Source organism: Petromyzon marinus, unplaced genomic scaffold (genome assembly GCF_048934315.1).
Source record: "Petromyzon marinus isolate PM22_M1 ecotype Great Lakes invasive population unplaced genomic scaffold, UKy_Petmar_22M1.pri1.0 PM_G_Scaffold_11, whole genome shotgun sequence".
Taxonomy (NCBI): Eukaryota; Metazoa; Chordata; class Hyperoartia; order Petromyzontiformes; family Petromyzontidae; genus Petromyzon; species Petromyzon marinus.
Window position 1 is genome coordinate 800,638 of NW_027422662.1, and position 11,919 is coordinate 812,556.

Here is an 11,919-nt window from a genome sequence, read left to right on the forward strand (position 1 = left end):
AGGCGACCCGCGGTGTGCGCCGAGACAAGGACGGGGGAAGCCTGCCCATGCTTCGCGGGGGGATGCTGCTGGCAAGCAGCGGGCCCCAGAGGGCGCGCCGAAACTAAAACCCCCCTCGCGGGAGAGAGTGCAGTATGTGCAACAGAGACCCCGGCAGGAGGAACCAGGGACCCGGAGGACCGCCCGGCAGGCACGGGGCCCACACCCCGGGGCCTGACGGATCGCTCAACCCCACCCGATCGGATCCAGGAGGACGTCGGCTGCGCCTTCCCGGGCCTGGACGACGAGCAGCTGAGACGGACCCAGCTGCGGGATCCAGATCTGGCGGCGGTGGAAGCGGCCCTACGGGAGAAGAGGGACGCCCTACCAGGACCCTGGAGTGGTTTGTATGCCCGGTTGTGCATGCTAACCGAAGCCGGCCAGCCTGGGTGCATCTGTGTTCCCGCCCAGGTGCGACCCCAGCTGCTAAGACTGGTGCACGACCACCCGCTCGGGGGCCATGATGAGGAACGGTGCACTCGGGAGACCCTGCGTCGCCAGTATCTCTGGCCCAAGTTAGCACCAGACGTGGCCGCCTGGGTGCAGGGCTGCCGCGCGTGTCAGCAATGCGGGCCGAAACCAGCGCGATACCAGGTACCCCTGAGGCCGTTCCGCGTCAGTCGGACGAATCAGCTGGTTGGGATCGACCTGCAAGGGCCATTCTCGTTACAACAGACGGTGATGTGGGCTGGCAGCACCTGACGACGGCACGTGGGGCAAAACGTTGGACACTGCATTTGACAGAATTGGGTGACATTGCTCATTACTGTGCCAAGGTGTGATTCGAAGCGGTCTAAATACGGGGCTCACAAGTGGCTGCTTGTAAAAGCCAAAGAGCGGAATAAAACCCATTGCATTTAGAGGATATTGTCCCTTGTAATGCTTTGAATATTGAACTGTGTCCATGTATATACAGAACAGAACAAACATACTTGTGATTAAAAAGTACATTAATTTGATCAAAACTTATTTCAGTAAATTAAAAATTGTAAAATCAAGTCTTCATTTGACACGAACGTAACTTGAGGCATAATGCACAGGCTGGTCTGGGTTTTTCTCCTAGAAATGCACTTCAGGTTGTCCATTAGTTCTGCAATATATAAACCCCATGGTAAAAGGTCGCGAGACCTCCCACGAGGCACAAATCAGACCGCGCGGCGTTGCAGCGGCGGTTTCTAATACGAACTACTAAAAATGTTACTCGAGCAATTCACGTTGAAAAATGATTATAGTTTTAAGTTATGTCAACACAACAACGGTTATAGTAAAGCCTTTTTTATTCGAAAAATCATTCTCATGTCCAGCTGCCTGGTGGGGTGGCGCCCTACCGCCCCCTAGTGGACTAAGTCAGACCACCCACACACTTCTAGATTTAAAGCTTTCGTGACTGCTAGGATCCATACTCTTTGGTTCTATTGGGTAAAGTCACGTAGGTGAAAAATAAAATAACAAAAAATCACGACGTTTCGGCCACAACACAAGCGGCCTTCATCAGGTGAAGGGACGAGACTGTCTGGAGGACAGCGCTGGAGTGAGAGAAGCCACGCTTAGATCACGACCTTTAAGCTGTGTGAGAAGAAAACACAAAGCGCCTTGACAAAATAATTAGCATTTAATTTAGCATTGAAATGGCTCATTGAAATAGCTAAGTTAAAGTATACACATCCGCAGAGGTACCCCTTGACAAAGGAATTAGCATAGAATTTAGCATTGAAATAGCTGAGTGATTAGCTTGTAACTGGCCACAGAAATAGCTATGTTAAAGTCAGAGCATATACATTCACCGAGGCACCTAGTACTCATCAAACAGGAGAATTTAGCGAAACACAACCACGCTCAGACAGCGGACCTTTAAACTGTGTGCGAGCAAACAAGGTGTTCTGACAAAGAAATTAGCATGAAAATTAGCATTTGATTGGTGGATTTTAGGAAAGAGGTGGTGTACGTGCCGGTGAACTTGCTGTTTGGCGCGGGGGGGAAGGGGGGGAGGGGGAGTTTACCTATTGATGGTGTGAAAAGGGAATTTTCACACCATCAATAGGTAAACTACCCCCCCCACCCCCCCGCGCCAAACGGCAAGTCCACCGGCACGTACACCACCTCTTTCCTAAAATCCGCCAATCAAATGCTAATTTTTATGCTAATTTCTTTGTCAGAACACCTTGTTTGCTCGCACACAGTTTAAAGGACCGCTGTCTGAGCGTGGTTGTGTTTCGTTAAATTCTCCTGTTTGATGAGTACTAGGTGCCTCGGTGAATGTATATGCTCTGACTTTAACATAGCTATTTCTGGACCAGTTACAAGCTAATTACTCAGCAATTTCAATGCTAAATTCTATGCTAATTCCTTTGTCAAGGGGTACCTCTGCGGATGTGTATACTTTAACTTAGCTATTTCAATGAGCCATTTCAATGCTAAATTATATTCTAATTCCTTTGTCAAGGCGCTTTGTGTTTTTCTTCTCACACAGCTTAAAGGTCGTGATCTAAGCGTGGCTTCTCTCACTCCAGCGCTGTCCTCCAGACAGTCTCGTCCCTTCACCTGATGAAGGCCGCTTGTGTTGTGGCCGAAACGTCGTGATTTTTTGTTATTTATTTTCACCTACGTGAGTTTACCCAATAGAACCAAAGAGTATGCATCCACACACTCACACAAAGACCCACGGACTCACACAGAGACCCACAGACTCACTCACACAGAGACCCACAGACTCACACATAGACCCACAGACTCACACAGAGACGCACAGAGACCCACAGACTCACACAGAGACCCGGAGACTCACACAGAGACCCACACACTCACACAGAGACCCATGGACTCAAACAGAGACCCACAGACTCACTCACACAGAGACCCATAGACTCACACATAGACCCACAGACTCACACCGACGCCCACAGACTCACACAGAGACCCGGAGACTCACACGAACCCACAGACTCACACAGAGACCCACAGACTCACACAGAGACCCGGAGACTCACACAGAGACCCACAGACTCACACAGACTCACACAGACACCCACAGACTCACACATGGATCCACAGACTCAGAGACTCTCACAGAGACGCACAGACTCACAAATAGACCCACACACTCACACAGAGACCCACCGACTCACATAGAGACCCACAGACTCCCACAGAGACCCACAGCCTCAAACATGAATCTACAGACTCACACAGAGACCCACAGACTCACACAGAGACCCACACACTCACACAGAGACTCACACGAACCCACAGACTCACACAGAGACCCACAGACTCACAAGAACCCGCAGACTCACACAGAGACCCACAGACTCACAAAGAGACCCACAGCCTCACACAGAGACCCACAGACTCACACAGAGACCCACAGACTCACACAGAGACCCACAGACTCACACAGAGACCCACACTCACACAGACCCACACAGACACCCACAGACTCAAACATGGATTCACAGACTCACACAGATACTCACACAGAGACCCACAGACTCACACATAGACCCACATACTCACACAGAGACCCACAGACTCATACATGGATCTACAGACTCACACAGAGACCCACAGACTCACAGAGACCCGCAGACTCACACAGAGACCCACAGACTCACAACAACCCAATGACTCACACAGAGACCCACAGACTCATACATGGATCTACAGACTCACACAGAGACCCACAGACTCACAGAGACCCGCAGACTCACACAGAGACCCACAGACTCACAACAACCCAATGACTCACACAGAGACCCACAGACTCACACAGAGACCCACAGCCTCACACAGAGACCCACAGACTCACACAGAAACCCACAGCCTCACACAGAGACCCACAGACTCACACAGAGACCCACAGACTCACACAGAGACCCACAGACTCACACAGAGACCCACACTCACACAGACCCACACAGACACCCACAGACTCAAACATGAATTCACAGACTCACACAGATACTCACACAGAGACCCACAGACTCACACATAGACCCACATACTCACACAGAGACCCACAGACTCATACATGGATCTACAGACTCACACAGAGACCCACAGACTCACAGAGACCCGCAGACTCACACAGAGACCCACAGACTCACAACAACCCAATGACTCACACAGAGACCCACAGACTCCCACAGAGACCCACAGCCTCAAACATGAATCTACAGACTCACACAGAGACCCACAGACTCACACAGAGACCCACACACTCACACAGAGACTCACACGAACCCACAGACTCACACAGAGACCCACAGACTCACAAGAACCCGCAGACTCACACAGAGACCCACAGACTCACAAAGAGACCCACAGCCTCACACAGAGACCCACAGACTCACACAGAGACCCACAGACTCACACAGAGACCCACAGACTCACACAGAGACCCACACTCAAACAGACCCACACAGACACCCACAGACTCAAACATGGATTCACAGACTCACACAGATACTCACACAGAGACCCACAGACTCACACATAGACCCACATACTCACACAGAGACCCACAGACTCATACATGGATCTACAGACTCACACAGAGACCCACAGACTCACAGAGACCCGCAGACTCACACAGAGACCCACAGACTCACAACAACCCAATGACTCACACAGAGACCCACAGACTCATACATGGATCTACAGACTCACACAGAGACCCACAGACTCACAGAGACCCGCAGACTCACACAGAGACCCACAGACTCACAACAACCCAATGACTCACACAGAGACCCACAGACTCACACAGAGACCCACAGCCTCACACAGAGACCCACAGACTCACACAGAAACCCACAGCCTCACACAGAGACCCACAGACTCACACAGAGACCCACAGACTCACACAGAGACCCACAGACTCACACAGAGACCCACACTCACACAGACCCACACAGACACCCACAGACTCAAACATGAATTCACAGACTCACACAGATACTCACACAGAGACCCACAGACTCACACATAGACCCACATACTCACACAGAGACCCACAGACTCATACATGGATCTACAGACTCACACAGAGACCCACAGACTCACAGAGACCCGCAGACTCACACAGAGACCCACAGACTCACAACAACCCAATGACTCACACAGAGACCCACAGACTCACACAGAGACCCACAGCCTCACACAGAGACCCACAGACTCACACAGAAACCCACAGACTCACACAGAGACCCACAGACTCACACAGAGACCCAAAGACTCATACAGAGACCCGGAGACTCACACAAAAACACCACGCACTCACACAGAGACCTACAGACTCGTACAGAGACCCACACACAGAGAGACCCACACATTCACACAGATACCCATAGACTCACACATGGATCCACAGACTCACACAGAGACCCACCGACTCACACAAGGATCCACAGGCTCACACAAAGACTCACAGAGACCCACAGACTCACACATAGACCCACACACTCACACAGAGACCCACAGACTCACACGGCCTTGGTACACGTGTATATATAGGCTGTAGTGTATACTGTAGTGTACACAGTATGTATATATACTATTATTCTATAGTCTATACTATAGTGTAAACACTGTATACTGTATAGGCTGTAGTGGGTCAGGACACGTGGACTGAGCCCTCTGCTCCGCCCCCTTTCCTCTTGTCCTCCCCCGAGCTCCGCCCCCGGCCACGCCTCCCGCGTCACGTGTCCCCGGGCCCTGACATCCGGGCCTCCTGAACTCGCCTGGGCCGTCACGTGCAGGCAGGGCACTCTTCCGTCAACTCCCTGCAGCGGAGGCCTCGGCGAGGTGAGGTAATTTACCCCTTGTTTTTACCGGGGTAAAGGGTTAAAGGTTTCGACGTGCCGAGGGGTTAGTCAAAAGGTAAAGGTAGGCTCGTTGTTTTTGTTCACTTGCCTTGCCGAGGCCTAGTGTCGAGGTCCGTGCCCTCACATCGTACAAACGCTCCGTAGCGATGCTACTCACGTCCCTACGTACAGCCTACAGGATTCTGTTAGGTTTGCATTGCGTTTATTATTATTGTGCAGCGTTTGCATAGAGTGTGAACGCCACAAGTAACCGGGGCTCACCTTCACCACACTCACGGCCTTCTCTGTCTGCTTCTCCTCTCAGCCTTCTCAACCCTTGCCACAGGGCCGATTGCGGTTCAAGCCCCTTTGATTGTGTCCCCAACTCCAACGTGAAGACAATCTGCAATATAAACCATGACATTGTCATATGTAACGTGGCATTCCTTCCTAAATTACAAGCAATGTAAGTGTGGGAATGTCAACGTAGCCTTTGACCAACTCACTCACAATGCACGCAGTCTTTTCCGATTTTGTAAGCTAAGCAGGGTTTTCTCTGAAGTGCTTTGGATGGTTGACCACCACCTTCACCACAACCCCCGCTGACCAGCGTGGTGAAGTATGGTGAAATATCACTCTCGACCCGACGCACAAGACGTGCGGAGGTCCTCATCCAGCAGTGGAATTAAACCGGACTGTACATGTATGATGCGAGAGTGCCTATACTTGTACACGCGTGTACGTACGTGTATAGGGAGTGTTCCCAGATGTGATCACCTCTTTTCGTGACCCTGAGCCAGTGGTGGAAATTCCACATTCCCGTGGGGGTCATTACATAGGACAATCAGTCACGGACGCCAGTGCAAATAATAAGATTGTGCCATTGTCTATGATTATGACGCTCACAGAAGGAACGCTATCGAGATGTAATTGTATAGCAACAGCTCTTTTAATGCATTGTTGACAACGACCCAGTATACTATAATACAGCGTGGGGTAGAGCGGTGGCACAGTGGGTAGCGCGCAGCTCTCCGAACCTGGCAACCTGGGTTCGATCTCCAGACGCATCTGACATCCGTAACGAGTGACATGCGGACCAGTCGTGAGCCCCTCGCTGTCGCTGACCCACACTGATTAATTATTCCAATCATCAGATGGCCTTTCGAGCGACACAGCATGCTGGGGGGGGGGGCGCTTTCGTCCATCATTGGGTTGATACGAGAGCTGTAAATTATTATATAGTCAGCAAATTATATCACGTACAATGTTATTGTTGTTGTGTTCATCTGTGTAAGATGAGATATGATTTTGGTGTTGCTGCATTGGCAGTGGTGCTCGAGCACAAATAACAAAATAACAACTCCACAAGTTTGTCATAATAACACCGTGGACCTTAAAAACGGACAAAACATCTAACAGGCGATGTTTCAGGCAACAGTCGTCTTTCATAGCACAATATAGCCGCCTCATAAATTACCTTGTAACTTGACTACACGGCAAAAAACAATACTCAATTCGCCTTTTTTAATATAAATCGGTCCATTTAAAAACATTTGGTTCAGGACAAGAGTGTAACGTTTCTCTTTAATGAATCTTCGCTTTGCAGGTGGGTGTCGGCGTGGGAAACAAAACGCGAGAACGAGATGGACGGCAGCTGCCACCACAATGAGACGATCACCTTCTTCTACAACAACATCAAAAGGCCGCTGTACGACGAGTGGTCTGTCACCAGCATGCTGGTCATGGTGCTCGGCATCACCATGTGCCTCTTCATCATGCTGGCCAACGTCCTCGTCATGCTCGCCGTATACATCAACAAGAAACGCCACCACCCCATCTACTTCCTCATGGCCAACCTGGCCGTGGCGGATTTCTTTGCGGGAGCGGCGTACGTCTACCTGATGTTCAACACGGGACCCAACACTCACAAGCTGTCGCTGCCGACCTGGATGCTACGCGAGGGGCTGATCAACACGAGCCTCACGGCCTCCGTTGCCAGCCTCCTGGCCATAGCCATAGAGCGGCACATCATGGTGTTCCGGATGCAGATGCATTCGCGGATGAGCGAGCGGCGCGTCGCGGTCGTCATTGCGATCATCTGGCTCGTGTCCATCATCACCGGTGCCATTCCCAGCATGGGCTGGAACTGCATCTGCAACATCAGCACGTGCTCCACCATGGCGCCCCTGTACAGCACCAGCTACGTCATCTTCTGGGCCGGCTCCAATCTCTCCACATTCCTGATCATGGTGGGACTCTACGGTCACATCTTCGTGCACGTGTGGAGGAACACGATACCCGTGCCGCAGAATACCTCCAGGTCCACCCAGAGGAAAAAGGCCACGAGCTTGCTCAAAACGGTCACCATCATGTTGGGTAAGTGTTGTGGGTCTGGGCAGCAGGTGCTCATATTCGACAACACGATTCACATTCGTCTTCGAGCGTGTGTGTGTGTACAGCCCCTTGTGTCGATCCGGTGCATGTGTAGGGAGTCATTTTGTAGTGTGGGTTGTGTAAAGGTGGGGTACATAGACGTGGGAGCATAGAAAGTGTAGTATAACAATGGAGATTGTTGCACTGGCCACCATGTAGCCTCCGGGGCAGGCTACATCAATTTGACGTGCGTGACAGTCGCCTAACCAAGCACCGTCTTGGCTCAACACTCTGTGCTCAGCTTCTGATCAGATTTGGTGAATGTTCTCTGGGTGATTTTGGTTGTGGGCAACATTCATGGCTCATATCGCATGCCGAACAGCTTCAGGGGAAACAGTGGCCCAGTGGTTAGCGTACTGGCGCTATGAACCCAGCAACTGCTGTTCGATTTCGAACCACGGCTAACGTTGTGCGGCACCTCCCCAGTCGTTTCACCAAACTGCACCGGCTAGGTTGAAGTACGCAGAGGATTGACTAAGGCCTGCGAATTATCATTCGTACGACGAGTATTCTAGCACAGCGGTTGAAACAACGGGGCAAAGTTTTTTTTTATCTCCCCCCCCCCCCATCGCCTCTGTCCACCCAGCAGTACGTAGGGGTCTAGCCACAGTTTGTCGATCGGGCAGGTCTGGGTGTGGCGAGGTAAAGTGTGGTTCCTCGTCTGGCCAACGGTGGAAAAGCAGGTGGGAAAAGAAGCCTCTAAAGGGCCTCTCCACAGTTCTCTAGTGGAGGGGCCCTCCTTGCAGCAGTCGTGGAGCAAGCCATTGCAGGGTTGCGCCTTGACCTTCCACGGGTTTCAGGGAACAACGCTGATCTTGTTACACACGTTGCTATCAAAATGCCTGACTCGTGTGTCTCGTGCCGTCGCCTCTCAGGAGCCTTCATCGTGTGCTGGACGCCAGGCCTGGTGATTCTGCTGCTGGATTCGTTCTGCTCGGACTGCAATGTCCTGGGCTTTGATAAGTACTTCTTGCTCATAGCGGAGCTCAACTCCGCCATGAACCCCATCATCTACTTGATTCGGGACGAAGAGATGGTCGCCACTTTGCAGCGAATCCTGTGCTGCCAAAAGGCAGAAGCCATCATCACCAATTGCTCCGATAACGTATCCAATAAATCAACGTCCACGGCGAATCACAACCTGGTCACGCCTATCAGTCACGTGACCACCACAAGTGCGATGAAGATGAATCAGTTTGTCGTCTAATATCTAATTGGGCTAACAATGCATGGTTTTCCTACCTGATGATGATGATGATGATTTCTTGTGTTGCAATCGAAACATCGTGATTTATTTTATTTTATTACCTACGTGACTTTACCAAAAGAACCAAAGAATATGTTTCTCTTTGCGATAAAATATCATTGAACCTGGGTACAATGTATGTGTGTGTGCACCCTTGTGGAGATAATGCATACTAGAATTTAAATACAAATCTAGTGGCATTTGGTACGCTTCGTACCAAGACAGTTATATATCCATACGGTTTTATTTTCTGGGTGAGATCACTTCAATATAAGTGTCGTTAAACCCGCCAACCAATTGGTATGGTGTCACGTAAATAGAACGTGGCCAATTCCTTACTAGTACAGCACACCGGTATGTTTGAGGGTAAATTGAACGTGGCCAATTCCTTACTAGTACAGCACACCGGTGCGTTTGAGGGTAAATAGAACGTGGCCAATTCTTTACTAGTATAGCACACCAATGTGTTTGAGGGTAAATAGATGTGGCCAATTCTTTACTAGTACAGCACACCGATTTGTTTGAGGGTAAATAGACGTGGCCAATTCTTTCCTAGTGTAGAGGAGTAGTGGAGGACGTCATGTCACTCAGGGGGGTGAAAAGGGATGATGTCAGAAGTTACGGGGGATATATAAGGGGGAACCCGTGACGTAGAGGGGGTTGTCGCGAAGGGCCAGGAACGGAGAGAGTTGGGGGGTCGGGATCCAGGGTAGGGGGAATCAGCGCCAGGCGAGTGTGATACTTCACCCGGCCGACCGAGTTGGGTGATCCCTCGGTCGGTGCTGGGGGGGGAGATCACGTATAGCCTGGGTGGAGCTAGCGACCTCCCAGTACCCTTTCCCCTGGGGAGATATTAGGGTTGTCACCTGTTGGGCGTAAGCCTTTAATAAGTTACCGGCAGTAGCCCTTAATAAACCTTGGCATCAGCCACTACTAAAGAACCGTGTCCATGTCGTCAGTTGCACCTCAACATCTGGTGCCAGAAGTGGTTTTGTTACGCGCCGCAATGCCTAGATCCGGCGCGAAACGAAAGACTACGCCTAGGGTGCACCTGGGCGACAAGGACGTCGGCGAGCTGGCGACGATCCCGGAGACCGGGGGCCCGGTGATGTTCCCCGTGGAGATGGTCCAGTCGGGGCCAGAAGAGGCGGCAGTCGGGGGAGCTGCCGCGCCGCCGTCGGACGAGTGGTGCGCCATCGCGGCCAGGCTGGAGACGCTGCAGCTCACGATGGCGCAGCTCGCCGTCGCTTTGGCAGAGGTGGGGGACCGCATACACTCGGCGGGCGGTGATTTTCGCCAAAACCGTGGGATCGCCGACATCGCGAATCCCGCCAAAACCATAATTCCCGCCAACGCGCCGCCGGGTGCGCCGCGGCAATCGGGCGCCATTTTTTATGCGCCGCCGGATCCAGCCGCCATTGTCGCTGCGATTCGGGAACTGGCCGCCATATAGGCGCGACGCCGGAACCGGCTTCGCATCATACTATCGTCGGTTTCGTTCGCGATTTTGCGACTTGCGAAGCCACTGCACGCACTTTCGGCCAAAGGTACAAAATTTCGCTGGGGGATGGAGGAGGAAAACGCCTTTGTGGCGCTTCGCACGGCCCTGGCGGATGCGCCGCCCTTGGGGTATCCCGATTTCTCTAAACCCTTCTTGACACCGACGCCAGTGACATGGGCATTGGAGCCGTCTTGGCCCAGGTGATCGATGGGGTGGAACAGGTGGTGGCCTATTGTCTCCCACTGAGCAGCGGTACTGCGTCACCAGGAGGGAGCTGCTGGCTTTTGTTTTTTTTGTCCAGCTGTACCGGCCGTATTTGTATGGTCGCCGGTTCACCGTCCAGACTGACCATGCAGCCCTGCAGTATTCCCTGTGAATTGACCAGCCCTCGGGTCAGCTGTCCCACTGGCTCGAGGCGCTCCAGGAGTACCCCTTCGATGTCATCCATAGGAAGGGGACTCGGCATGGGAATGCGGACGGCCTTTCCAGGCTGCCCCCGGACAGCGGGTGCGCTTGTGCCCTGGGTTCCAGCCGCTGTAAGGCCCCAGTGAACACTGCGGCCCAGTTGGTCGCATCGGCCGAAGCGGCACCCCCTCCGGGTGTGGCATTGCATTGCCTGTTGATTTTGGCCTGGGACTCCCCCGGGAGGTATGCTCCAAGTTGCAGATGGAGGATTCCTCTCTGCTGAGGCTGCGACGCCGGGTTGGGTCAAAGGCCCGTAGCTCGGCTCCGTCGGCGGCCCCGGTGATCGTCGTACATGACGGCCTCCTCATGCGTTGGGATGCCCAGTTGGAACGCTATTGTGTGGTGGTGCCCATTGGCTTACGAGGAAAATTGACCCGGGTCATTCATGAGAAACTTATGCACTTCGGCTACCATAAGACCTTGTTGACCCTTAA

General features: G+C 52.1%; 1 protein-coding gene across 2 annotated transcripts; it reads left to right on the forward strand.

Moving 5' to 3' along the window:
• The first annotated feature begins 5,757 nt into the window (after positions 1 to 5,757).
• LOC142908906 (lysophosphatidic acid receptor 1-A-like) lies at positions 5,758 to 10,525 on the forward strand. 2 transcript variants are annotated; one of them, XM_076059562.1, is made up of 3 exons: positions 5,758 to 5,846; positions 7,447 to 8,216; positions 9,149 to 10,525. In XM_076059562.1, exons 2-3 carry the CDS (start codon positions 7,484 to 7,486, stop codon positions 9,478 to 9,480), a joined length of 1,065 nt encoding a protein of 354 aa, XP_075915677.1. In that variant the 5' UTR covers positions 5,758 to 5,846; positions 7,447 to 7,483; the 3' UTR covers positions 9,481 to 10,525. The 2 variants fall into 2 exon arrangements, with proteins under 2 accessions (XP_075915677.1, XP_075915676.1); XM_076059561.1 differs by having other exon boundaries at positions 5,758 to 5,841; positions 9,149 to 10,524.
• Positions 10,526 to 11,919: the final 1,394 nt, after the last annotated feature.

What these genes read in the sequence shown, in the direction of transcription:
- LOC142908906 (XM_076059562.1), top strand. Translation starts at nt 7,484, where the DNA reads ATGGACGGCAGCTGCCACCACAATGAGACGATCACCTTCTTCTACAAC. An exon ending in AACGGTCACCATCATGTTGG is followed by an intron (nt 8,217 to 9,148) that starts GTAAGTGTTGTG and finishes GTCGCCTCTCAG; the next exon opens with GAGCCTTCATCGTGTGCTGG.